This window comes from Tenrec ecaudatus, chromosome 5, assembly GCF_050624435.1.
Source record: "Tenrec ecaudatus isolate mTenEca1 chromosome 5, mTenEca1.hap1, whole genome shotgun sequence".
Classification (NCBI taxonomy): domain Eukaryota; kingdom Metazoa; phylum Chordata; class Mammalia; order Afrosoricida; family Tenrecidae; genus Tenrec; species Tenrec ecaudatus.
The window spans coordinates 26,517,688-26,545,651 of NC_134534.1; the positions used below are offsets into that span (position 1 = coordinate 26,517,688).

The following is a 27,964-nucleotide window of genomic DNA, read 5'->3' on the forward strand; positions in this document are numbered from 1 at the left end:
AATTAAGTAATGTTCCAGTGTCTGAATTTGCCCCAGTTTAATTATTCACCTGGTGAAAGACTATGGGTTCCTCTTAGTTTTCAAGTTTTATGAATAAAATGGTAAGAAACAGGTCTATACAAGTTTCATTTCTCTGGAATAGTTGCCTCAGAATGTAAATCATACGTTGTATACTAAGCATGTGTTAAGTTTTATAATAAATTGACATATACCTATCCAGCAAGTTTCATTCCCATATGAGTGATTAAATTTATCACATTGTCACTAGCAATTGGTATTATAAATACTAATATCTATCTACTTGTGATTTGATTACCATATTTCTTATGGCTATTGATGGTATTGAACATGTGCTTATCATCTATTATTCATTACAATTGATTAGCTTTGACTCATTTTTTAAAATCATTTTATTGGGGCTCATACAACTCATCACAATCCATGCATACATCAATTGTGTAAAGTACCCTTATACATTTATTGACCTCCTCATTCTCAAAGTTCGTTTTCTGCTTGGGTTCCTGGAATCAGCTTCTCATTTTCCTTTGTTCCCTCCCCCCGCTCCCCACTCCTCCATCCCTCATGAACCCTTAATAACTTATAAATTATTATCTTATCTTACACTGCCCGGCATCTCCCTTCACCCACCCAGAGAGGAGGTTATATGTAGATCCTTGTGATCAGTTCCCCCTCTTTATCCTCCCCTTTTCCCTCCTGGTATCACCACTCTCACCGTTGGTCCTGAGGGGTTCATCTGTCCTAGATTCTTTGTGCTTCCAGTTCCCATCTGTACCGCTGTGCATCCTCTGGTCTAACCAGGTTTGCAAGGTAGAATTGGGATCATGATAGTTGGGGGGAGGAAGCGTTTAAGAACTAGAGGAAGGTTGTGAGTTTCATTGTTACTACACTGAACCCTGAGTGACTCATCTCCTCCCCACTACCCCTCTGCAAAGGATGTCCAGTTTTGACTCATATTTTAACCAGTGCTGTGTGTATGTGTGTGAATTTTTTTAAGAGCCAAGGGATTTTTATGTGCTTAATACAAGTTCTATGTAGAATAAGCATTTGCAAATTGTTTACTCCAGCCTGTAGCATATAGCTTCATTTTTACACCCCATTTTTTTCTACAGATCATTTATAACTTTGTGCTGATCTATTATTCATCCATGATATGGTGTAGTTAGGTGTTGGGCTGCGATCTGTATGGCTGGCAGTTAGAAACCACTAGCAGCTCACATGGAGAGAGACATGGCTTTCTATTCCCATAAAAGGTGCAGGCTCGGAAACCCACAGGGGTCAGTCTGAGTCTGTGCCATGTCTGACTTGAGGGCAGCGAGTCAACACGTTAGCACCAAAGTTTATTTACCACACATTTTAAAATTGACCCAAGGTGTTTAAAACGTTGGAAATGAGTTTGGAAGTGTTATACCGATATGTATTGTCTCTTCTCATAGGTTCTGTTGCTACTGCGTGCCGTGACCCAGGTGTTCCCATGAACGGGACCCGAAATGGGGATGGAAGGGAACCTGGGGACACTGTTGCTTTTCAATGTGATCCGGGATATGAACTTCAAGGAGAAGAAAGAATAACCTGCATTCAGGTAGAAAACCGATACTTCTGGCAGCCAAGCCCACCAGTCTGTATAGGTATGAACTACAGAACACTTAAAATATTATATAAATATGAAGCAATCATTTAAAATGCGTCTTGATATGGATTAAGAATCATATTCTGGGATAATTTTATATGGAAGTCTGAGACTGAGAAGTTCATGAACTTTCTAAAAGTATACAAAATTACAAATGATCAATATTTTTCTCCTGGGGTGAGTAATCATTTAACTTGATTCTTAATGAGTTTAAAAGTATCAAAAAGTGAAAAATTACATCCCTAGAAAAATCTTGATTACCATTTACCTGCATTTCTTTTACAGGTTAGAAAGTAGATTCTAGCTGTATTTTTAAATTTCTGAATGCATTTTTAACACATCCTTGGTGACCACAGTATAATTTAAAGGGAACTTTGCACATTTGTGCAGTGTCTATAGATTGTATTCATTAGGTACCTAGTAGGTCATTAGCTAAAGGACAACAATAACTTATATGGATTGATCCACAAAAAGCACATCTTTCTGATTAAAGCTTGAACACACATCATCACAAAAATTGCCTTTTATTAATGACAAGAATCAGCATGCAACCAGAAAAGCTTCACAATGAACACACCCCTTTGTTCCAAGGGCCAATTTAAAAGGTGCCCTGTTTTGGGGTGCTCTGTCCATGAGCAGGAAGGTTCACTTGGTTGGACTGTAATTAAGCTGAATTGTCCCAAACGTGCTTTGAAGTTATTCAGCTCTGTACCCCCAAATGGGGACCCGGGCTCTTGTTCATTGTCTGTTCTTAGTCTGGAATCTCCACTAAAACCTGCTCCCTTTGGATGATCCTGCCGGCGCCTGAAATACCAGGGCCATAGCTTGTACTATCGCAGCAACACACGAGCCAAAACAGCCCAGCAAACTGAGGCAAGGGGCTCACACATCGGAACAGTGGTAAAGATGGTACAGGATCGGGCAATTTCTTGCTATTGTGCAGAGGGTTGCTATGGGTTGAAACTGACTCGGTGGCTTCTAACAACAAAACACAGGTACTTCACCTATACCATCATTGAGAATACAAAGAAACTTTCCTGTCCCAGCTCTGTCACACTCCTGACCTCTGTGGTTCATTTAATATTTTTAATCTTGCTATGTCAGCCCCCATGAACCCCTGACTTTCTGTGGAAGGAGAGCTAGTTAGCTAGAATTTGAATATTTTTTAACTTGTCAACAAGAATCAATCCCCAGTGATTTATTGCGTTGATTTGGTCTAAGGCCTAAAGATATCAGCAGGGAGGAAAACAAAACTTCCGTTGCTATTTTCTTGATGTTAACTCATAGTGACTTCACGGCTTCCCTTCCGTGTTTCCCAGGCTGTGCATTGTGTAGAAGCAGACTGCCAGAGGGGCGGGCGGGTACCAAGTGTTGCCCTTAGACTTGGCTGAGGAGTGCTCACCCGCTGCATCACCAGGGTCACAGCGGGATGAAGAGAGGGAGAGCATGACTGCCTGGCTGGGACGAAGGATTTACTCCTCAGAGGAGGCTTGCCAACCTTGTCTCTAGAATTGTTATTTTTCTAAGAAAGGAAATATTACCAGGCCCAATATTAGAATTTCATGCTATTGACTCTCCACCCACTCCACCTGGTCTAAAAGGTAATCTTTTTCATTAAATTTTGGTCATATAAGGGGCTGTGGCAGCATGATTCTACATTTACCTTTGTCTGTGTTCTGTTGTTGAATCCAGCATCAGACTCTAAAAATTTAAAGGTTTTATGTTGGTTGGAAAATAAATCTAGAAAACCACAATAATTTCAGGATAAAATCAGTGAGAAGAGCTATTATATTTGAGAGAATATCCCTCAAAAACCCAGAATTTTTATCCCCCAAAGCTATTAATTTAATTTTTTTTTTATTTGAACAAATTTTATTTTATTTATTTTTATTTTTTTTTAAACAATTTATTGGGGCTGATACAATTCTTTTCACAGTTCATACATATACATACATCAATTGTATAAAGCACATCTGTACAGTCTTTGCCCTAATCATTTTTTTCTCTTTTCTTCTTTTACATTTTATTAGGGACTCCAACAACTCTTACCACAATCCATACATATACATACATCAATTGTATAAAGCACATCCATACATTCCCTGCCCCAATCATTCTCAAGGCATTTGCTCTCCACTTAAGCCCCTTGCATCAGGTCCTCTTTCCCCCCCCCCTCCTTCCCCTTTCCCCCCTCCCTCATATGCCCTTGGTAATTTATACCTCGTTATTTTGTCATATCTTGCCCTATTCAGGGTCTCCCTTCCCCCCTTCTCTGCTGTCCCTCTCCCAGGGAAGAGGTCACATGTGGCTCCTTGTAATCAGTTCCCCCTTGCCAACCCACTCACCCTCCACTCTCCCAGCATCGTCCCTCACGCCCTTGGTCCTGAAGGTATCATCCACCCTGGATTCCCTGTACCTCCAACCCTCATATGTACCAGTGTACAGCCTCTGTCCTATCCAGCCCTGCAAGGTAGAATTCGGATCATGGTAGTTGGGGGGAGGAAGCATCCAGGATCTGGGGGAAAGCTGTGTTCTTCATCGATACTACCTCACACCCTAATTAACCCATCTCCTCTCCTAAGCCCCTCTATGAGGGGATCTCCATTGGCCGACACTTGGGCCTTGGGTCTCCACTCTGCACTTCCCCCTTCATTTAATATAATATATATATACACATACATATATACATATACACATATATACACATACATACACACACTTATATCTTTTTTTTTTTTTTTTGCATGATGCCTTATATCTGGTCCCTTGGGCACCTCGTGATCGCACTGGCCGGTGTGCTTCTTCCATGTGGGCTTATTTGTTTCTGAGCGAGATCTCGCCCATCTCGCTAATTTAATTTTTTTACAAAACAACCTTGACATCTCCATTACTGTTGATACATTTGTGTAATCTCTGATTCGGGTCTGAGAAACATTTTTCATACTCATCTGTTTGGATGGCTAAGTACACCGCCCTCATTTTTTCCTTCACTTCTTCTATGTTGTCAAATTGTTGCCCTTTAATGTCCCTCTTCCTTCATGGAAATAAAAAGAAGTAGCATAGAGCACGGTCAGGTGAGTCAGGTGCAAGGGGCAAGAGAGGCATACTGTTTTTAGCCACAAACTGCCACACTTACGCCGCTGCCTGAGAAGATGCATTGTCGTTGTGGTAAACTCAGTCCCGTCTGCCACAAATCAGGCCCTTTCTGCGCACCCTGTTACACAATCTTTTCAGAACCTCTAAATCCGAAGCTTGATTAACAGTCTGACCTGGTGGAACTACTCCAAATGCACCATGATGAGCTGACATTTTCATCTGTTTGGGAAGTTGATGGACATGCAGATCAAGTTTGCTGCTGTTCTCTTCAATTGGCCATCACAAAAAACGGGGTTTGAGCGAAACTGCTTTAGCGAAAAAGTCACTAGGACCAGAGAAAACCTTCCTAGGCAACGCCAAGGGTGCACTCACTCAGAGCGAGTTTCTGGAGGCTCCCCCAGCAAACTGTTTCCATTTATTTTGGGGGGGGGGTTACTCACTCATATATATATGAAGTTATGCATATATAACCTTAAATCTCACTATAAGATGCTTAAAAGTTAAGTAACTTTAGATCCACCCTTTGTCTTCAATTGTTTTTGAATTGGTGCCATGTTGAGCTTACAGTAGACTTTGACCAGGTTGTATTCACTCTACTCTGAATTTTATTGATTTACTAGTTCTCTCTCATATCTCATGATAAGCCACTTACAATAAGATGTGTTTATCTTAGTCATCAGAGTGTTATTTATGGCCTTCAACACATGGAAATATAGCTGATTTAGAAAAAAAGAATTTTGTTTGGTTTCATATTCTTAATGTTTAAGTGCATTTTAAATATAGTTTCCAGTATTTTTTTGTGAGAGAACCACAGAAGTCTAAGAAGCCCTGGTGTCACTGTAAGGGAAGCACTGATCTGCTGATCACAAGATGGAAAATTAGGCTGTCTGCTCCAATAAAGATTTACAATCCCATAAAGAGCTACAAAGGCTTGGAAACCTGTTATGGTCTCTGCGATTTGGATGGGCTCAATGACAGTAGGCAGGGTTATGGGAAGAGGACCTCAGTCTCAAGCAAAGACACCTACCTATATTACTCTTGCCTTTAATTCAAATCTTAGACTTACAGCTATGTAGTGCTGTCATTAGAATTAACAGAGGGCAAGATATGTCAAATGTCTTTGTAGTAAACATCTTAAATGTTTGAACACTTGCAATTGACATTCTAGAAAAAAATATCAAAATGCAAAATGCAAACAAAGCTTTGTAAGATCCAGCAAGATTGTAAAATCTATGTGTAGAGAAGAATGTGCTTTAGCTAGCAATTCCTAAATCTATAAAACCACCAACAAAAAAAATCTTATTTCAATTGAGCAGGTTGTAAAGAGTTTGTTGTACGGATTATGGTGCTGTTTATTATTTTTCTGGTAGGAAAAGATAGCTTGAGGAGGAGATATGCATTACAGCTTCTCTGAGGAAGATAATAACCTGAAAAAAGAAACCCTGAAAAATTGCTAAGACTGCAGAAAGCTTGACCTCTGAAGCTGATAAGAAAGAACACCATGATTGGAAATACTATGCCAAAGATTAAACTCTGAACTTTTTAGAAACTCCATAAGTCTATGTCTCAGACCTGGGAGCATAAGACATTTTGCTTGCATGTAGTACTCCTGAGCCTTGTTGCAAGTACTAAACAGAGGCACATCATCTTTAAGAGAAGTTAATAGAATTCATTTCCAACAAAATTGACAGTGTAGAGATTACTTGGACATTGCCAGAGGGAAGGTAGCACCTTCAATATAAAGGTAAATAACAGAGACATTGGTGTGGGTGGGCTTCTAAGAAAGACAGTAGACAACAATAACATTGTATTGGGAGGGAAAATAAAACCATCGTAAAATAGTTTTCAGTAGTAGATTATCCATACAGTGCCTCTTGAGAATCTACTTGCAGATCAAATCATTAATGCCAGAATTTCATGAAACTGAACTCAATATTTAATCCATGAATCTATTTGACTTAAGAGAAACTCCTTTCAGGTATTTCATGATTAGAAAAGTGAAAGGAAAAATGCATTCCCAATGTCCTTTAAAGTTTAATATATTTAAACAAAGAGAATTTTCTTTACTCAGGAGTGGTTGCTGGGGATATACAAATGTCAGCATGTCTCACCGGCTTTCGTAGATTTTCAAATTCAAATATGGCATTGAAATATATTAAGATAATCAAGAAAAAATAATTAAAAAAAGAAACTCAATAAATAATTTTAGAGACTCATACTAAAATAATAGTATGGTAAGGAATGTATTCTCTAAAAGACTTTAAAATATATATCATGGATTTTCATATGTCTATGGCAACATAGAACAAGGAACTCTGGAACAGTAGTCACAGATTGGGCTACAAACTGCAAGGTCCTAGTACGAGCCCTCAGCGACTCCTGGGAGACAGATGAGAAACATGAGGCTGTCTGCTGCCCTAAAGATTTATAGTCTTCAAAACCCCAAGAGGTAGTTTTCTTCCATCCTATCAGAATGTACTCCCAAACAGTGGTTTCCGTTTCCTGTGGCGTGTGGGTTAGGAGTTGGGTTTCTTGCTGCCAGGTCGCGATGCAACCTCACCAGAGGCATCCTGGAGAAATAGGATTTGGATATTCCAGACACCGTTATTAGAATGACTAGTGTCAGGCCCGTGCAGTGTCAGAGGAGTGGGGGATTGTAATATATGATTTCTATGTATTAACTGACATATGGATATATGTGTAACTTCCCACAAAATTTCTACAAAAATAAATATTTTCTAAAGAATAACCTAAGTAGAGCAACTAAATATCTTCAACATAATAGCAGTTGAAATCATTTTTCTGGGAATAATTAAAGCTCAGTAGCAGAATAGCATGGAAGACAGTGGGCCTACATAATTTCAATGACAACATAACCAAATTATGATATATTTTGCATATCTGAACACAAGATGCAGAACCAACACTTATGTATGGATTGTGGTAAGAGTTGTATGAGTCCCTAATAAAATGTAAAAGAAGAAAAGAGAAAAAAATGATTAGGGCAAAGACTGTACAGATGTGCTTTATACAATTGATGTATGTATATGTATGAACTGTGAAAAGAATTGTATGAGCCCCAATAAATTGTTAAAAAAAAACAGTTTAATGCTGTCAGAAGAAGCTGTTTTGCCCTTTAGCTGATGGATAAAATACTTTTGAGAAAACTGCTTTCAACCTGGAGGCAAGAGCAGAAGGCTGATGTGCTGGTTTACTTATTACGTGTAGGAGACAGTATGATATCACAAGATGATTATTCTCTCATGTACATATGTATGCGTGTATGCATGTATGTATGTATTATGTATGTACATAGAAGTTCGTCCCCTACTTCCTCATGCCAGCAGCAGAGACCTCTATATCATAAGTTAATTTTTTTTAACTGATGCTGCTGACTCTGTAATAAATTATTTTCTGGACAGTAATTTACAAAGCAGATTTAACAATAGTCCCCAAACAAGAATCTGCTCTCCAAATTTAACTGACTTAAAAAAAAATCTTTGTTTAGGTTAGCAATAAATGAATATCATAACTGCCTATTTTCTTTGACAATAAGTAAAAAATTTTGGACTATTCTCTTACTCAATGTAAAAGTATTTTATTGTAACGTGCTTTCAGTCCTTGGATAGGTTTCCATTCTCCCTCATTAACTTGTATCAAAACCTTTCTCCATGAATATAGTAAAACGTTTCAGAGAAAGACATGAAAATGAGAAAATAACATATCCTATTATTACACTTAGTACCGGTGGCCTCATTTTTGCTTTATTTATTTATTTTTGTGAAGAAAAATATTTTAGCCCCCACCCACCACGCCCAAACTTTTGAGAAAGCATCTTTACCTGTCTTTTCCATAACTATACATGAAATAAAAATAATACTAAAAATGAAGGGACAGTGTATATGCCGTTTGCTTTTTCCTTTGGAAACTGGTAAAACAAAATCTTCCTTAAAATACTGCGCAGTATGCAAGTTTCTGAAGGAGCCGTGGCTGCCCTGTCCAGTAAGTGTGGGACTGTCAACCCCAGATCCGAACTCATTGGCCGCTCTGCAAACTGAGGCTGCCTGGCTCCTGTAAAGACGTGTAGCCTCCGTCAGGTACAGGGCTGCTGAGCTGAGATTCACTATGACGATGAGTTTGGTTGGATCCAAGTATCCAGGATCATAAGGCATTTGGGCTTTACAAAATCTCACAAATGCTAATAGCTACTGAAATTTATTCATAACTTAAGGTTTTTTCTTTGTTTGCTTCAATTAAAGCACCGTGCGGAGGCAATTTAACAGGATCTTCGGGCTTTATTCTGTCACCAAATTTCCCTCATCCGTATCCCCATAGCAGGGACTGTGACTGGACTATCGCCGTCAATTCAGACTATGTTATCTCCTTAGCATTTATCAGGTAAGTTTAGATACATAACCTTTGGTGAAAAATCTTGGTAAACAATTTTACATTAGCACTTGCAGTAGACCAAAAAATGCATTAAACTTTTAATTTCTATGCATGGTTTTAGTTTTTACAGATCCCAATACTATGGTGCTACAATTCTGAGGTGGTTAACAGTTTACCTAGTCTTAAACAGTAGGATTGATGACAAAGCAGATCTGATGGGCAGTAATTGAGCTGGCCCAGAAGATTCCAGCAAAGGGAAAACATGTTTAAAAGGGTCAAAGGTTTATTGACTCTCATGAAGGATGATACCTTCATAAACTTTCTCTACTCCCTTCCCTTACCATCACTGGTTCAAAATTAAGTTGTTTCCCAAGCTTCAACATCAAAGGTCAGTCTTCTAGTTTCTTCCTCTTACATATATACAACCCCAAATGTTTATGCAGCATCTACAAATCTCCTGCCGTGGCACCGGCATTGGGTTAGGAAGACACACGCCTACAGCTCCTTTCCTTTTTGGTGGTCTCAGTAGGTTAAACCGAAAAGAATTTGCTTGGTTACCAGGGTAACCAGCCCTGAACAGTCTATCATGGGTCCCTACGTCCAATTATACAGTTATAATATATAATATATAATATATAAAGGTTACAGTAACATCCTAGAGAAGATAGAATGAAGGTGTCAGACACATTTCATGGTTGCCATGTTCACACTCAGCCCCTCTTGAGGGCCCATGTGGAGGTGAGAGAGGAAAAGATAGAGATTTATTTCTAACCCAGACTTATATATCTTTGGGGGGCGTACAACCCCCTGATTAAAGGTAATGACCTATGTCACCGGAAGGGGTTGTACTATAGGCAATACAGCAATAGGAGAGTGATCTAGGGGTATAAATGCTATAGGAAGAGGAGGGATTGAAGGTAAACATGTGACAAGATGGCCGGATCCTATATTCCTGATGGCAGTCTAACAATGACCATCCATGAGCTGGTGGTTTGACTTATTCTGAGCTCTCCCAGGAAGCAATCCACTGTCCTTCACAGCAGGGAGTGAGCCCCACCTCTGGTGGGACAAACAGTAGCATCTGATTGCTCTTAATGGTTGAATGCCTGTAGGGCAATGGTTCTCAATTGTCCTAATGCCAAGTTTGATACAGTTCCCAAACCATAAAATTATTTTTGTTGCTACTTCATAACTGCCATTTTGCCCTGAAAGAGTCATTGGACCCCCAAAGGGATCGTGACCCACAGATTGAGAACCACTGCTTTAAGTGAGAATGGCTCCAAGCATCTGACCTCCCACCATGTGCTGGCAAGCAGCTTCTTAGATCTGGCCTATATTGGGGGCACACAAACTAGGGAAAAGCCTTTTTTGGATCCCACATTTGGTCATTTATTTCTGTGTGATGTACCAGCAGAACTGGTGCCGCTATAGAATTTTATGTGGAGTTGCCCAATATTTACAGACAGGTACTTTGTGTAGCCATGTAGTTTTTAAGGTTAATATATTGCAGTAATTGTGGTGCAGTTTCTTTGTGGGAAAAGAGGGCACTTTGGTTTGAGTTCTAACTCTGACACTGCCATTTGTGTAAATCAATGAATTATCTTTTTGAATGAGTGTCTGCTTTTTCACAAGATGCCAAGTAATGCTATCACCAAAATCTAACCTTATTCATTCTGTATGCCCAACACAAACAGATTCTAAATAGAGATTATGTTCATCTGGTGCAATCAGATGACAGCCATTCGGAGAAAGTAGTGCTCTTTTTGCTAAAGGTGTGCGCAAGCTACTGGGTTAGTACCAAAAAAACCCCCAGAACACAAAGAATGAGCAATTGCTATGTACTATTTTCGCCATAGCAAAGCCCTGCTAAATAATACAAAGAAAAATATGCAAATGCATAAAAATTTGACAAAAAAAGAAAATACGTGGAATTTTTATTTCCTTTAGTTTAGATACTTCCAGTTGGAAGTAATAACCTGATAATATTTATAATGTTAGCCATATACAAGGCTCCTGTTAGAAGAGGATTCTTCATTTATCATTCATTCCTTATGACAGCTTCCTTTAGGGCTTTAATGTACTCACTGAGAAAATGAAAATAACAATTCCTTCCTTATACTATAGGATTATTGGCAAGAGCAAGTGAATATTTTTGAAAGCATATTTATATTTTATATAATAAACTGGTTGAGTTATATTAATGACCCAAATGTTTCTATGCTAATGCATGCTAGGTAATATAGAGGCAGATTTATTGTATAGCTTCTTTCTTCAAAAATGTGAATTCTATAATCACTGTTGGAAAATTCTCAGACCTTTGAAGGTTATGTAGACAAGTTATGCAAATTTGTGAGTACTTAAAATATTTGTGGCATTTACATATGAAAATGCTCTTATTCACACTCTATCTAATTTGAACAAACACTGTAGTGATTTGATTTCTCATTCATTACATTCTAAGAGACAAAGTAGAGAAAAATATGCACATACAATTTCAGGAGAAAGAATACCTAATATAATATGTAGTGCTTTATTTGGCTAATTTGAATGAAAATTTTATAGTTCAACTTTGCTTAGAAGTCTGATATTTAGAATTGAATTTTAAAACAGCAAAAATGCTGATAAAATGTGAATGATTGAAATAAACAGTATCATTGAGATAGAAAAAGAAGATTGTACTTTTTCTTTTCTTTATTTATTTATATTAATTTAATGGGGTTCATACAACTCTCTTTTTTGGTATTTTTATGATCAAAATTATTTTGTAATAAATATTCCCATACTTTACTAATACAGACTAGTTTGTGCAAGGGTATGTAACATGGATATGTTTGTGCCTAAAGGTGTGTAAGGCAGAGTGGACAGGCTAGTTTGAAGCAGGATCTGTGCTCTTCTCACCAGCTCCACTCTCTGCTTTACAATGATTTGTATTCCCTGCAGACTAAATGACAATGGATGGTAGAAAAATATCGATACGTATGAACCGTTCTTTTTGCATGGCTGACTTGGTGGTGTTATTTACTGTGTTGTCATCAAATGACTTTTCAAATGAGCTTGTTTTATAAAATAAGTTGTGTTGTTATTTTTTAAAATATTGATTAGTATGGTTAAAACCTGCACGATAATCATCATTCTTATTTCCTTTGGTCTCTTTTTTTTTATATCTTTAGTTTTAGCATAGAGCCAAACTATGACTTCCTCTATATTTATGATGGGCCAGACAGTAATAGCCCACTGATTGGGAGTTTTCAAGACAGCAAGCTACCAGAGAGAATAGAAAGCAGTTCAAATACCATGCATCTGGCTTTTCGGAGTGATGGATCTGTTAGTTACACCGGATTTCACTTAGAATATAAAGGTAAATGAGAACATCTGATTAATACAATGATAGATATTATGAATATTTTCTATTTATATTGGCTATTATTTGTGTAATTTGGAAATGAAAATTGCCTGCACTTTATCTTATAAAAAGACACTGTAGATTTTTCTTCTTACTGAGAAGGAAAATAGCATTGCCTTAATTACTACCAAAGGAAATGTATCAGGCAAATTAATTACCTGTGAAGATACTGCAGCAATTGACCTTAAAATATTTCAGAAACAAACAAAAAAGTCTCATTTTTTTAGCTAAAGGTTCACCCAAGTAACTATATTCAGAGATTACTATTGGTCATGGAAAGAGCAAGTTAGAGTGTAATTACACTTCAGAATATGTCTTCAGATATTTAAATTACCCTGTATTCAGGATTGGAAAACAAAATGCATTGTAAAGTTAAATACAGTGTTTTACAGTGTTTCTGCAGCTATTTCAATAATTCAAACTTAAAGTGCTTGTGAATGTTTATAAAATTTAATCTTAGTTTAAAAATAAATTTTAGTTTTCAATGACAGAGTTTTTTAAAGGACACATACACATCCTTAGGTTATCTCAAGTTTAACAACTGAATTCAGATAATATATGTATGGGGCTTATTGGATTTCTTTTTTTTAATGGTGAAAATGTTTTCGATTAATGAAAGGTATAGAAAATAATAAAACAAACTCTCAGTGCCTCCCACGCAGCTGATCACAGCTTAACGTTGTGTGCCTTTGCTTCCTTTGTCTTTATTCTTCTTTTAAGAGATAAAACATTACAGATAGAATTGAAATTAGTTTTGGATGGGCCACAAGAACAGGGTTTCATCTCTGCAGTTTAGGATGAATTCAGGAGCTTCAAGAATCAGGACTAATGTTCGGGCTGGATTTCTCCTATCATCAACAGGAAATGTATTATTCCTGGGCCTGGGGATCTGTTGGACCTGGGTACGCTGTATGTTTCATCCCAATGGAAATATCATGTTTTCCATGTACTTTCCATTTTATAGGAAGTAAATTCAAAGAAGAAAAAAATATTTTGTCAGTTGGAAAATGCAGAGGCTGACTGACATCAACCAGTGCAGATTTGGGGTGCCAGCTGTTTATGGAGGTGTCTGGGAAAGGTAGCTGCTCTCCTCCTGGGGAGAGTGAGGCCTTTGAGGCATTTGGACTGGGGGTGAGAATGTCCCTGGTCTTAAGAGAATGTGAACTTGAGCTCCACACACAGTGCCTATCCAAATGAGACAGGCTCGGCCAGCATCTTTCCAGACCCAGCTGGCCATCCAGACAGCTCACAGTCCAGCAGGGTTGCAAACCCTCCTGCTCCTGTCATGGCAGTGTCCATTCAATAATGTTTGATGATCTTTGCCATGCATGCACCTATTTTTATACTTATCATTATATATCCATCTTTCTTCCAATTGCCGTACAAGCTATTTTCATATCACATACATACATTATTGTAAATTGCTTTACCTTTTCATTGTTTTTTAAGATTTATCAATATTAGAGTATCACTTTATCTTATTGATTATAATTTCTTTATGATATGTTATCACAGTTACAGAAATTAATTTCTAAATGTTTCTACTGATGGATTTGTAGGCTCTTTCTGTCATTAATGACTAGAAAAGATTGCTATCAAATAAGCATTACTTTGTAGGCCCTCTTAAACATATCTGTTAGAGTCTAAAATGTGTTTAAACCTAGGTGGAGGATTAGTAGGAAGGAGTATATACCTCATCATTCAAACTGCGTAATGCCAAATTACCCTTTAGAAAACTGTTCCAATTTATATCACAAAGTGGGGTTGGGAGTTTAAAACTTCCAAGTTTTACAAACTATTTCTGTGACAGAATTCAAAGTTTTCAGGCTTCTGAATGTTAAATGGGATCCGATTGCCATTTGTGTTGTCCTTTTCCACATTACTATTACATGGAATGTTTTACTTATTCTTTATTTCTGAGCTCTTGTGTTTGTAAACATTTATTTTTTTTCATTGCACATTTTTCACATAATTTGCTTATTTCCTCCCCTATTTCTGGTAATTTAACTCTTTAGGCATATGGATATTAATCTGTTATGTATTACCTATGTTGAAATAGATACCTAACCCCACAGTTAGGAAATGATTTTACTTTATTTATCGTTTCTTTCACTGTACAAAAGTTTTAAAAATCAATATAATATTTAATCTTTCCTATCTTCATGGTCAGTGCTTTTTGTATCTTGTTTCAAAGCCCTTTCTTATAAGTTGGTCCCAGAGGCCCCTTTAAACAGTGGCTTCTAAAGTTTGAAAGCTTTGCTTTTCAATCTTCTTAGCAATCTTTAATCTATTTAGAGTTTGCATATGTGTAAGCTAGGGGTTCCCCTTAATTTGCTCCTTGTGCATAATCAAGGGTTCTAGTACAAGTAATTGGGTATGAAAGCTATTGCTATCAAATATGAAGAGTCCCTACACCTGTCTCTGAATTCTCAATTGTCCCATGGGTCCCTGCCTTTTTTTTAGATCCAGGCCAAGGTGTTATATGTATGCTTTCCCTCCTCAATATAGCGTATCTCATAGGTCTCATTATTTATGTCTTTAACTTCCTATGTAGAAGATTTTTCATCTTCATCTCAGTTGTTTTATTGAATATATTTTTTAGTTATTTCTAATGTTGAAACTTCATGGCATTTGTGATTTCACAATTTCTAGCAAACAAGCTTAACTCTGGCATGGGTAGTCATAATTTTCTCTCAAAATCTTTGGATTTCCAGCATAGACAATACTGTTTGCAAGGAGTGACGGTGTGTTCTATGGATCTGTTGTATGGCATCTTTTATGTGGCTTAATGCTTTTGTTAGAGACAGTAATACCATTTTAAACAGAAGCAGCAGTAAAAGCTTTCAACCTTGTGTCTGCTGATTTTAAAGAAAATGTATTTAATGTTTCATCTTTATGTATAATTTTACTTTTATCTGGGAACAATATTAACAAGGACTAAATATGATTGCCTCTTGCTTTCTTCCTGGTGCATTTCATGTTAACTTACATGTCAAAGTTATTTATATTTATGAAGAAATTTGCCATAGCAACTATAGTAATTTGTCCAAGGTCACACAGAAGAGGTGTAATAGGATATAAGGAGTAGATATAGATCATATCAGTACACTTTCTAGAGGTATTCTTTATTCACTCTAGGATACTGCCTCTTCTTTTCAGTTTAGTGAACATGCTTTTATAGTGAATCTGATTGAATGTTATCAGTTCTTTCTTAAATCAATGATTGAAAATAATTCCATAGTTTTCTTTGTGTAATTTCTACTGATTTATATTGTACTATAGGTTTATAACCTTCTCTACATTCATGGAGTTAAATCAGTATTTTCATCACTTCCGGTTTCAGTATATGTTTACTATTTCGGAGCACAAATATAATACATACAGTTTTTATAACCGTGCTAGTTAACATAGCTAATTACCATAAATTAATTGAGTATTGCTATCTTTTACTGAAATTGTCACTGATCTGTTAGAGTGAGATCAATATAGACTTTTCCATCTCATCCTATTGTTCTGTGGCAACAGCTGAAGATGAGGACCACCTCACTGTGGGCTATTCTCACCTTTCTGAAGTCAGTGACAACACAGTCTACAATGAGGATAATCTGATTTTGCTAGAATGTCACTATAATATATGAGCAATTTATGGTAGCAGAACTTTTGTGGTTTAGACCCATTGAGTGTTCCTATTTCTTTAAGTGTTCCTATTTTATCTTAGATCTTTTAAAGTCTCTTCAAAGTTTTTTTCATCCAAGTTTTCAAATTAATTGATCGAAAATTATACACTTTATCCTTATATTTGCTCTTTGACCTTTTAAAATTTAGTTTAAAAATGTTTAATATTTTCATCCTTAATAATGCTTTGACCTTATAATATCATCCTAGATATTTTCTTTAGATTTCCTTTTAATTCTGTTTTCTTAAAATACCCAAAATTAATAATAATAATAAATCCACTAAATTGTTATTATTAATTTTGTCAACTCCAGTGCAGGCAATTCATGTTCCATAGTCTCAATGGCTGACTTTTCAGAAGGCCCTCACCTGGCCTTGCTTCCGAGGTGCCTGTTTATCATGTAAAAATGCCCAAGGTTTGGATCACATTTGAACTGATTAGCCTTTTGACACACCTAACAACATGTCTTGCAATATTAATCTCTTGCTAACTAATTCTAAAATATTTTTAAAATATGAGTTTTTAAATGATAACTTTTCCTTTAAGTTCCACTTAAGCTTCTTTTAAGTTTTGAAATTTGGAGATTTAGTGAGTGTTATTCAATTATTTTCCCTTAATAATTGCATTGCATTATGATATTTTGTTCCTTAAGAGCTATTGAGAAGTTCTTAAAATATCAAAATCAATTTTTAGTTTGTTTGTTTTGAGTTTAAATTTTTAGTTTGCTTTTACTCTGGTGAAGAAGAGATCATTCCTGCTCCTTGACATGTCTTAAAATTTGTTTTGTGCTTAATTTTATAGTCTATTTTACTGCATCCTGTCTGGTGCTTTGAGATAAGTTAGTATTGCCCACTTGATGCATTTAGGTTTTTATATATGTTTGTTTATTTAATTAAACAACCTATTTATATGTTTCAAATATTTATATACTCACCAGTTCTTTTTGTTTTTTTAAAAATAATTTTATTGGGACTCATACAATTCTTATCACAATCCATACATACATCAATTGAATAAAGCATCCTTATACATTCATTGCCCTCATCATTCTCAAAATTCACCTTCTGCTTGGGTTCCTGGAATCAGCTCATTTTCATTTTTTCCCTCCCCTGCCTCTCTGCTACCTCATCCCTCATGAACCTTTAGTAATTTATAAATTATTATTTTAGCTTATCTTACACTGCCCGGTGTCTCTCCTCACCCACCTTCCTGCTGCCCATCCCCCAGAGAGGAGGTCATATGTAGATCCCCAAGATCAGTTCCCCCTTTGTAAGCCCCCTTCCCTCCTGGTATCGCCACTCTCACAGTTGGTCCTGAGCAGTTCATCTGTCCTAGATTCCCTGTGTTTCCAGATCCCAACTGTACCACTGTGCATCTCTGGTCTAACCAGGTTTGCAAGGCAAAATTGGGTTCATGATAGTTGGGGGCGAGGAAGCATTTAAAAACTAGAGGAAGGTTTTGAGTTTCATTGTTACTACACTGAACCCTGAGTAACTCATCTCCTCCCCACTACCCCTCTGCAAGGGCTGTCCAGTTGTCTACAGATGGGCATTGAGTCCCCATTATGCACTCCCTCATTCACGATGATATTTTTTCCTCTGCCTTTGTTGCCTGAAACCTGGTCCCCTCGGTCCTTTATGATCACACATGTTGGTGTGCTGCTTCCAAGTGGGCTTTGTTGCTTCTGGGCTAGATGGCCACTTTTTAACTTTCAAGCCTTTAAGTCCCCAGACACTATATCTCTCAATAGCCAAGCACCATCAGCCTTCTTCACCACACTTACTTATGCACACACTCGTCTTCAGCGTTTATGTGGGCAAGATGATCACACAATGATGGTGTTTGTTCTTTGGTGTCTGCTCCCTGATCCATTCAACACCTCGTATTAACTTAGGCTTGTGTGCTTCTTCTCTGTTGACTTTGTTGCTTCTGAGCAAGATGGCCGCTTGTTTGCCTTCAAGCCTTTAAGACCCGAGACACTATATATTTTTGATAGCCGGGCACCATCAGCTTTCTTCACCACGTTTGCTTATGCACACGTCTGTCTTCAGTGATCATGTTGGGAAAGTGGGTATCATGGAATGACCGTTTAGCTGAGCAAGGTGATATTGTATTGAGGGAGTGTGTGCGAGGAGGCCGAATGTCCACCTACTACCCTACTACTGAACCTATAAATTTATGCATATATGTCCACCTCCCCCATAATCATAAATATATTTACATATGTACATGTCTGTATTCAGGCTTCTATGTATGCCCTTTGCATCCTACTCCTTTCCTCTATTTCCTTACACTTTCCTCTAGTCCCACTACCATGTTTGGCCTTCATTCTGATTTCAGTAATTCCTCTCAGTTACCTTGCCCTTGGTCACTCCCTACCAGTCCTCCCATCCCCTCCCTCCACTGGTTTTGAACCACTTGTTGTTCCCTTGTCCCTGGGTTGGCCAACTGGTTCAGCAATAATTGAGGCAAATTTAACTGTGTTCCATATTTCATCATTTTTTTCTTCAATGTTTTATTTTGTGATGAATGCCACTTTTAAATTTTCTTAACTGGTGAAGTTAAGAAATTCATATTTGTTTTTTAGTGTTATTTTTCTTTTCATTTGTCTGCACCCCTAAGGTTAAAAATGTATGTCTTCTGTCAAATATTCTTTTCACCAACTAATACTTTTAGTTACTTATTTTCCATTTCCTGTGTGCATCTTCACACATTTTAATCTCTCTGACACATATACTAAAATATAAACAAGAGCAGTACATGGTCTATTTACTGATAAATGTACACTGTCACATAGACTGGTACCTGCAGTTGTAATTGTTTGATAAAATTAGCTAATTATATCTTAGTAGCTTAAGAAGATGTTTCTTTTTAAAGATTCAAGACATAATTATAATCCTACCATACTTCCCAAGATGAAAGAAGAGTGCTATAAATACTACAATGCTCCTGGCACATGATGGTGATTAATTGATTCAGTTTTTTCATGAAAACTGGACAACGTCTAACAATCCTGCTCTATGTAACACTCCAGGTAGCTATTATTAATCCCCAAACCCAAACCAAATGGCATCAAGTAGATTACAAGTCATGGTGTTCTTATGTGTCTCAGAAAACAACTGTACTTCATGAAGTTCTCCTGCTGTAAACCTTTCAAAAGTAGGTGGTGGCCAGGCCTTATTTGTGAGGTGCTTTTGGAAGACTTTTTGGACTGAGAACTTTCGGTCAGCAGCTGAATAATTAAGTTTTTGTACCATCTATGACTCCTAGCCATTACTAAATAGCAAAGACCTTGAATTGATATTTATTTTCCATATTTTATGGATATACATACATCCCTGCTTCTGAACTTAAGTTTAAATTTTATACTATGATGAGAATCAGACTACAGATGTGAAATTAAAAGAAATGTTAGTAATTTATAATGTCTGGCTGCATAGCCCTTATAATTCATTTTTTTATTAATTTAAATCTTGAAGAAGTCCAATTTATTTTCTATTTTGTTTATTTGATTTAGGGGTTATATGGGAAATCATTGCCTATCTCAAGGTCATGGAGATTTAAATTTATGCTTTCTTCTAAGAATTTTATAATTTGAGCTCTTATGCTTCTATCTTTGATCCATTTTTAGTTAGCTTTTGTGTATGACGTGAGTTGAAATTCTTTGCCTGTGGCAATCCCCTTGTCCCATCTGTGACAAACTTCTCCCCACCCCCTAGGAGAGTCTTATTGGCACAAAATTTACATATCATCCAATTTGATCATTCATCCATTCACTAATATAACAGAGAATTGTTCAATCATTACCCCATCAATTTTATAGCACCCCCACCCACACCCAAGTTTAAATTGCTTTTAAAATGAGTTGGGCAATCACAATCCGGTCTAGTTTGCATAGCCCTTTTAAAAGTATCACCTCTACCCTCTCCTCCCAACAAGTGGGTCTGCCTGTAAATGCAATAAAAATATTGTACTGAAAATGTTATGTGATAAATATAATGATATCTATTTTATAGGAGTTGAAACTGAGGATCAGATTGCTAAATTAGTTTCACAAGATTGCATAACTTATTATAACTACTAAGAGGAATACCACAATAAACACAATATGTTCCGTGAATGATATCATTCTTCATGCCTCTGTAACTACAACCACCACCCTCAGCCACTGTGTCAACAAATACACATGAGCTCTTCGTTCTCTGTTCCAGAAGACATTTCTTTATGCAACTACTGAATTTATGATAATCCACAAATTCATCCTAATTAATTCTCTAGGGAAATTTGATTACCTACTTGAGGGTGTCCATGACCTTTCTTATTAGTTTCCCTATTTCCTGCTCTTTTTTAGAGAATAGTAATTGCAGACACTACATTGTGCTCATGAAAAAGTTGTACATGGACCAGGCGGCAACTGTGCAAAAAGAAAAAGGGATACTGAACCGTTTAAAATCAGGAAAGGTGTGTGTCCAGGCTGTATCATCTCATCAGACTTATTCTCTGTGCTGAGCAAATCATCAGAGAAGCTTGATTATATGACATGCATGTGACATCACGATGGGAGGAAGGCATGCAGATAACACAGCCTTGCTTGCTGAAAGTGAGGCGGATTGGAAACACCGATGAAGGCCAGGGATTGCAGCCTTCAGTACGGACTCCCACTCCATTTAACGAAGACCAAACCCCTTGCAACTAGACCAGTTGGTAAAAGGTTGAGGTTGTCAAGGATTTTGTGCTTAGAACCACAATCAATGCTGATGGAAATATCAGTCAAGAGATCAAAAGACAAGGTACATTGGGCAAATCTGCTGCATAAAACCTCTTCACTGAATTGATAAACAAGAATATTACTTTGTGGTTAAGTTGGCCTTGACCGAAATCCTGGTATTTCTCATTGCCTCATATGCATATGAAATTTGGACACTGAATTAGGAAGACTGAAGTGGAATTGATGCATTTGGATTGTGGAGCTAGAGAAGAATATTGAAGATACCATGGACTGCTAAAAGGACAAATAGATCTCTCTTTGAAGAAGCCTTTGAGGCAAGGATGGGAGACTTCACCTTACGTAACTTGGACATATTGTCAGGAGAGACCAGGAACCACAAAAGGACATCATACTGGGTAATTAGCACAGCAGCAACAATGAGGAAGGTCTTCAGGAAGATGGATGGACACGGTGGCTGCAAACACAGGGACCTGTGAGGAGGGCTCAAGAAAGACCAGACAGCTTTTCCTTCTGTTGTGTGTAGGGTCCTGAGGGGGAGGAAGTAAGGGAAACAGAAAGATTTCTCCCCAGTTGTCTCCTCCAAATATATTCCAAACTTATTTACTCTTCATATTGTCTTGTATCTTAAAGTTAATAATATAAAATATTCTGATGTTTATGACTATCATAAACAAACAACTCACTCTTTTTAGAAATATTTTTAACAAATGATTACCTTCCAGTAGAATACTGTAAATAGAAGTTGTAGATTGGAGAAAGGTTTCTCTTTGGCATTCGGAACGCATGCCATGTACAATCACTTAGCATGTTTTCCCTTAACCACTGAAAAATTAGTTCTTCAATAAATGCTATATAGTATGTAAAATATATACAGCATTTATTTAGAAATATGAATAATATACACTCTATACCAATAAAATCATCAGGGAGCCATATATTTAAAATATATAATAATGATATTTTTATTGATTTTGTATGTATGTGGATAGATATGTAAGTGTACATAGATATATGTAGAGATATATATTCAACTGAAACTAAAATATATTGAAGCCAGCCAACACCTCCTGATATGTCTTAATTGGATAGTATCATGCAAGGGATCCCATTACCTATGATATTTTCGGTAGGCAAACTACAATTAAGATAAATAAAATTACTTATACATTAAATGGTTACATCTTGTCTATCTCATGTTGACAGGGCATTTTTTCAAAAAATAATATCGCCTTTTCATCTACTGCTTCTCCTTTTGCATAAGGATTCTCCAGATGCTTCTAAGAAATTACAGATGTGATTGCCATGGCATGCATGGAAATATAAAGGACAGTATAAGTGATAGAGACCTACCCATAAATGATTTAAAACATATAAACATAATAAATAGATAGATGCAAACTTTCAAAATTATCCTAGCAATAACTCTAGCAATATAAAATTATTGCAGAGACCATCTTTTAAAGTTTGTCTCTCATGTTTCCCCTCTCAAAAATAAGTGGGGAGGTGAGTCATATTTATATTACAATTTTACTGACATGTCATTGAAACTTTAGGAAAAACTTTAAAGAAGGAAAAAGCAAACTTTTCTGGAAGATGAATATGAGACCTGCAAAGAGATTAATTCTTTCAAGCAGTCATTTCAATCCTTTTCCTCAAGGGATTCAGTTCAATTTCATGAAGGCCAGTTGTAAATGCTAGGTTGCTGTTCTGCCTAAAATTACATTCTCTGTGTTTGTTTTTTTAATTTGCTTGCTTAAGAAAAGGCTCAATATGAGGCTTTCATCTCATAAAACAAATCAGCAAAAAAATAAACAAATCAACCCCCACAAGATTAAAGCTCTATTCAATTTAGTATTTGCCCTTTGGGTTCTTGCCTGACCTGTGTGGTATATTTTTATTTGGAAAGAAATATAATTCCTTATTATGGTAGGTAATTTTATAGTGATTTATGAACATTAAATATAGGGTACAAATAGAAATAATTGAAACACTGGTGTATTTATTTTAAAGTGAGTGCATACACCAGAGTATGCACTTTAGAGATCAAAGTATTTAGCTTTGGACTAAGTCTCAAAACAAAATCTCACCGCCTTCAATTCTGACTCAATAGCAACCCTGCAGGGCAGAGTTGACCTGCCCCTGTGAGTTTCAGGATGGTAAGTCTCAAGGGAGAAGAAAGCCTCACTTTAGGGCTTCAGTTTACCTGACAACAGGAATGCCCACAGCTCACTCTCTGTGCTCTTTGTCTTCCCTCCTCCAAGCAACTCCTTGTTTTCTCTCAATACTAAGTTTAGATTTCAGTTTTCCAGAAGGTTCCTTGTAACTTGTTTTTCCTTATATAACACTTTTTAAACTAAGATATTTATTTAATGCAATTATTTTCTCAATGAACTATAGATTTCACCAGGGCCAGAATATGTTCTGATTACCCATTGGCATGTTTCTAGACTTAGTTGGGCATTTGACAGAGAAAGAGTGAAAAGAAGGTACACCTTATTGAGACCTCTGGTAGTTTTTACAAATAATTTTTTGTGTTCCATTTTTAACATTTTGTACCATGTTCTCAAGTTCATTAGGGAAATTGTATATGGTGTTCTTTGCATCATGAATTGTACCCATCTCCTGTGGGCACTGTTTTTTGAAATAGCAGCTTGACCCACAAAGGCTGTGCTTTGTCAGCATGATGGCTCAGTACGAAAACCTACAGGAGACCAAAAGGTTAAAATCACTCTAAAGCTGAAATAAAAACTGATGAGGTCAGGAAAGCTATTCCTTTTGGAAATCACCAACCAAGATACAATTTAAGAGAATGTTGAAACCTTGTAAAATATGTCTTCAATGTCACTGAATAAGTTGTGCAGAGATTATTAAGTGGGAGCCAAACTTGCTGTATAAAATTTCCCCCCAAACACAATTATATATATATATATATATATATATATATATACATAATATACAATACTATTTTATATGTATATATTATTCTATATGAGATTTTCCTAAAGCACTAATTTGCAATAGTGCTTGCAAAACTTAAGTTTTTAACTCATTAGCAAACATGTGGAATGTATGATATATATTCTTACTGTTATAATTCATTACATTTTAATGTAAGTTCTGCATTAGCCAAGCATGAAGGACATTTTGGCTTAGACTGGCTCATACTTGGAGATACACCTAATTTCTGAATTCTCCTCTGCAGAAAGTAAATTGTCATATATAAAATGACCACATTTTCTATTTTGAATTTGTTTCTGTGACTATATTTACACATTTCTTCATTATCTATAATAATAATAAACTGGAAATCATATACAGACTACCTGTATTTGTTAACAAAATCATGTTCTAGTGTGTTTCCCACCAAATCTTTTCATCACTTTACACTTTTTAAAAATGTCTTCTCATTCTCTTTAGATCACTAAATGAGTGCACAGAAAACATTTTCTTTATTCTAAGTGGACTTTATTGCTTTATCTGTCTTTCCCTGATACTGCTAAAAGTAGTTCACTGTGACACAGCCTCTCTGTCCAAGAGGACATTCGTGCTTGGGATTTTGTAATTCATCTCCTTCTATTTTATAGTTGCAGAAATCTGCAGATGAAGATGGCTAGCAGAAATAGAAAAGATTAAGAGAAATAGTTACAGGACACAGAATGGGATCTTTCTTTCCCTTTCATTGTGAATGCTCTGACAGAAATATAGACAAAGCTTAATTCATATGTACACTACTTGGGATGACTATATATTATTTGAACGGGAGGTCTTTCAAATCACCATTAAGCAAAAACATCAGAATCTGTTGATATTAAAAATCAAGAGCCCTTACTGAGATACAAGGCATTTTACATTTGGAATCAATAGGATCAACCAATAGGATTGTGAATTGCACGATCTAAGAAAGCAGTTCAAAGTTTTTATAAGAAAACTGCAAGGAAGTTGAATAAAAAATTAGGGATTTGTTGACATGTAGGTAATGGTTACAAAAGAGGATCGGGATACCTCTGATTGACAAGAGAGTACATATGTTTCTAAAGCAATCTTTAGTTGGATAGATGCATGTGAGCTCAAACTATCCCGAGGGCCTGTGGTGATCATAGGGAGGGCATGATTAATGATGAGATTCATCCTGAAGAAGCCACTACTCCGAGAACTGTTTTAGACCCAGTCTCCTGAGTGTATAATCAATTAAGCAAAACACTTAAGCAACCAAAATACTCTAAACAATTTTTACCAGAGTACAGTGGAGTAATATAACATGACAGGTTTCATTCCTCATGCAAAATTACCTTGAGTTTCAGATGGCATTTGGGTCTCAGACACTCACAAAGACACCATTTCAAGGCAGGCACCCTACTTTAATTTTTGGAGCTTTATTCAAAATAAATAACTATTGGAAGGGCTGTGTTTTCCAAGTCCTTTAATATATTTATTCATGGGTTATAACATGTACTATCTTAAAATATAATGTAATATTCTATGTTTGACTATACTAGATGAGAACTTTAATAAGGATGTCCACCAATACCTTTACCTACTGTTATTGTTGGTAGGTGCTAGTGAATTGGCTTCCATCCATAGAGACACTTCATACAACAGAATGAAACACTCCCTGTCCTGTGTCATCCTCACAATCATTTTTATATTTGCGCCCATTGTTGAGTCACCATGCCAGTCAATCTTGCCAAGGGTCTTCTTTTTAACCGGCCCTGTACTTTCCCAAGCATGATATCCTTTCTCAGGGATTGGTTTCTCTTGATAGCATGTCCAAAGTATGTCAGAGGAAGGCTCACCGGCCTAGCTTCTAAGGAGCATTCTGGTTGTACTATATCCAAAAGAGAGCTCTTCCTTCTTTGGACAGTTGTTAGTATTTCAATATTCTTTGCCAGCACCATAATTCAAATGCATCTATCCTTCTTCAGGTTTCCCTAGTCTATGTCCAAAATCACACGTATTTTGAAAAAATACCACGGCTTAGGTCAGGGCTAGCTTAATCTTCAAAGTAACATCCTTGCTTTAAAGTGTTTAAAGAGGTCCCTTGCAGCAGATTTACCCAATTCAACCTGTCTTTTGATCTCTTGACTTATGATTCCATGAGCATTGATTGTGATTCTAAGCAAGATGAAATCCTTGACAACTTCAAAATTTTCTTCATTATTATGATGCTGTCCGTTTGTCCAGTTGTGAGAACTTTGGCTTACTTTACAGTAAGTTGTGATCAGTTACGAAGGTAGCCATCTTTGCTCTTCTTCAGCAAGTGCTTCAAGAGCTCCTCACTCTCAGCAAGCAAGGTTGTGTTATCTGCATATAGAAGGCTGTAATAAGTCTTCCTCCAAACTTGATGCGACTTTCTTCTTCATATAGTTCAGCTTCCTAATCAACATATAGATTGAATAAGTATGAGGAAAGCATACAACCCGGATGCAGCCATTTCTTGATTTTAAACCATGCAGTATCCCCTTGTTCTCTTTGCACAAGTGTCTCTTGATATATATATTGGTTTCTTATGAGCATAATTAAGTATTCTGGAATTCCCACTCTTCTTAAAACTATCAATGATTTGTTTTGATCCACAGAGTTGAATCTCTTTGCTTTTATATTACTGGTCTATATAAATTGTCAAAATTTCAGATATGATTAGGAGATAATTTGTACTGTGAGGCCCGAAATAGAAGCACAAATATATTTTCCCTCCCCCTAAAGAAATGCATGCACCTAAAAGATCTCATAAAATAGTAATTAAAAGCAAATTTTTGCTACTCTTTTACAGCAAAACTTCGAGAATCCTGCTTTGATCCAGGCAATATTATGAATGGCACCAGACTTGGAATGGATTACAAATTAGGGTCAACCATAACCTATTATTGTGATGCAGGCTATGTTCTTCAAGGTTATTCAACACTCACCTGCATCATGGGAGATGACGGAAGACCTGGATGGAACAGAGCCCTACCAAGTTGTCATGGTAAGAATCATATTTTTGCTGTATGATTATTTGTCTGAAACACGGATGATTTCTTTTATAATGAACTCTTCAGCATAAAATCAACAAGCATGGTTTAGAGAAAAATCATCAGGTACAATTTCAAAGACTATTGAATTGAATTGAACAATGAAATCGTTATATACAAGGTTATTTCTTATAACAATGTACATGTTCTTGTAAGTGTGTCCACTGTGATCGAGGACATTGTCTATGGTGTACATTTATGTGGCTGGAAGTGTTCTTATATTCTGTCTGAATATAAGTATGTACATTCAGCAATGCCAATATTATCTAGAATTACTTGTATACAAATTCTTATGTCCAGTTAGGATATAGAAGCATATACATTGTTCCTAGGTGCAAAGTTTCCAAAGAGGACATGTTTAGTAATTGCATTCTATATATAGCACTCCCGATATAAGAACAGAAATGTAGTAGAAAAGCCAATTGTGTGAGGCAAACAGTGATTTTACTCCAGAAGATTCCCAGAGCTGGCCTAGTCAGTCAAGTCACCTAATGCAATGTTCAAATTTGGCATCAGATCATCTAGACAATATTTTCCAAACTGTAGTTCACCACCAGTGAATCATAAAATTAATTTGTTGTGTCCTCATTAGCATTTTAATAAATGACACACCATTGCATCAAGTAGGAAAAAAGATGCATAAGGGAGAAAAATACAAGTTTTGACATAAGAGCAATTGTGTTTTTAGTTGTTGTAAGTTGCTATTGAAGCCGCCACTTATTCGTGGCAAGCTCGTACATGACAGAACTTTTCAAAAAGTTTATGGAAGCAGATTCCCAGGTCCTTGCTTCCACAGAGCCAATGCGTGAGTTAGATGAATGGTGCTTGCAGTTAGCAGCCAATGACAAACTACTTGCATGACTGGGCTCCTCTACATACACAAAAACACTTCCATGCAGCTGGGTGTTATGTATCAGACCATGATTTAAAGCGAATTTCTAACTTTGAAATTCAGTTTAAAAAAATAAAACGTGTGATTTGATGGTTGGGAATATGAATTTTGGTGTCTGAG

General features: G+C 36.6%; 1 protein-coding gene across 3 annotated transcripts in view; it reads left to right on the forward strand.

The window, feature by feature from the left end:
- Positions 1-27,964, forward strand: part of CSMD3 (CUB and Sushi multiple domains 3) — a 1,306,760-nt gene that overhangs the window by 988,644 nt on the left and 290,152 nt on the right. For all 3 annotated transcript variants that reach the window (XM_075550585.1, XM_075550586.1, XM_075550587.1), the window contains 4 exons: positions 1,455-1,646; positions 9,004-9,142; positions 12,304-12,491; positions 26,712-26,906. In XM_075550585.1, the coding sequence (XP_075406700.1) occupies positions 1,455-1,646; positions 9,004-9,142; positions 12,304-12,491; positions 26,712-26,906 (714 nt within the window). The remainder of the gene's footprint in view (positions 1-1,454; positions 1,647-9,003; positions 9,143-12,303; positions 12,492-26,711; positions 26,907-27,964) is intronic.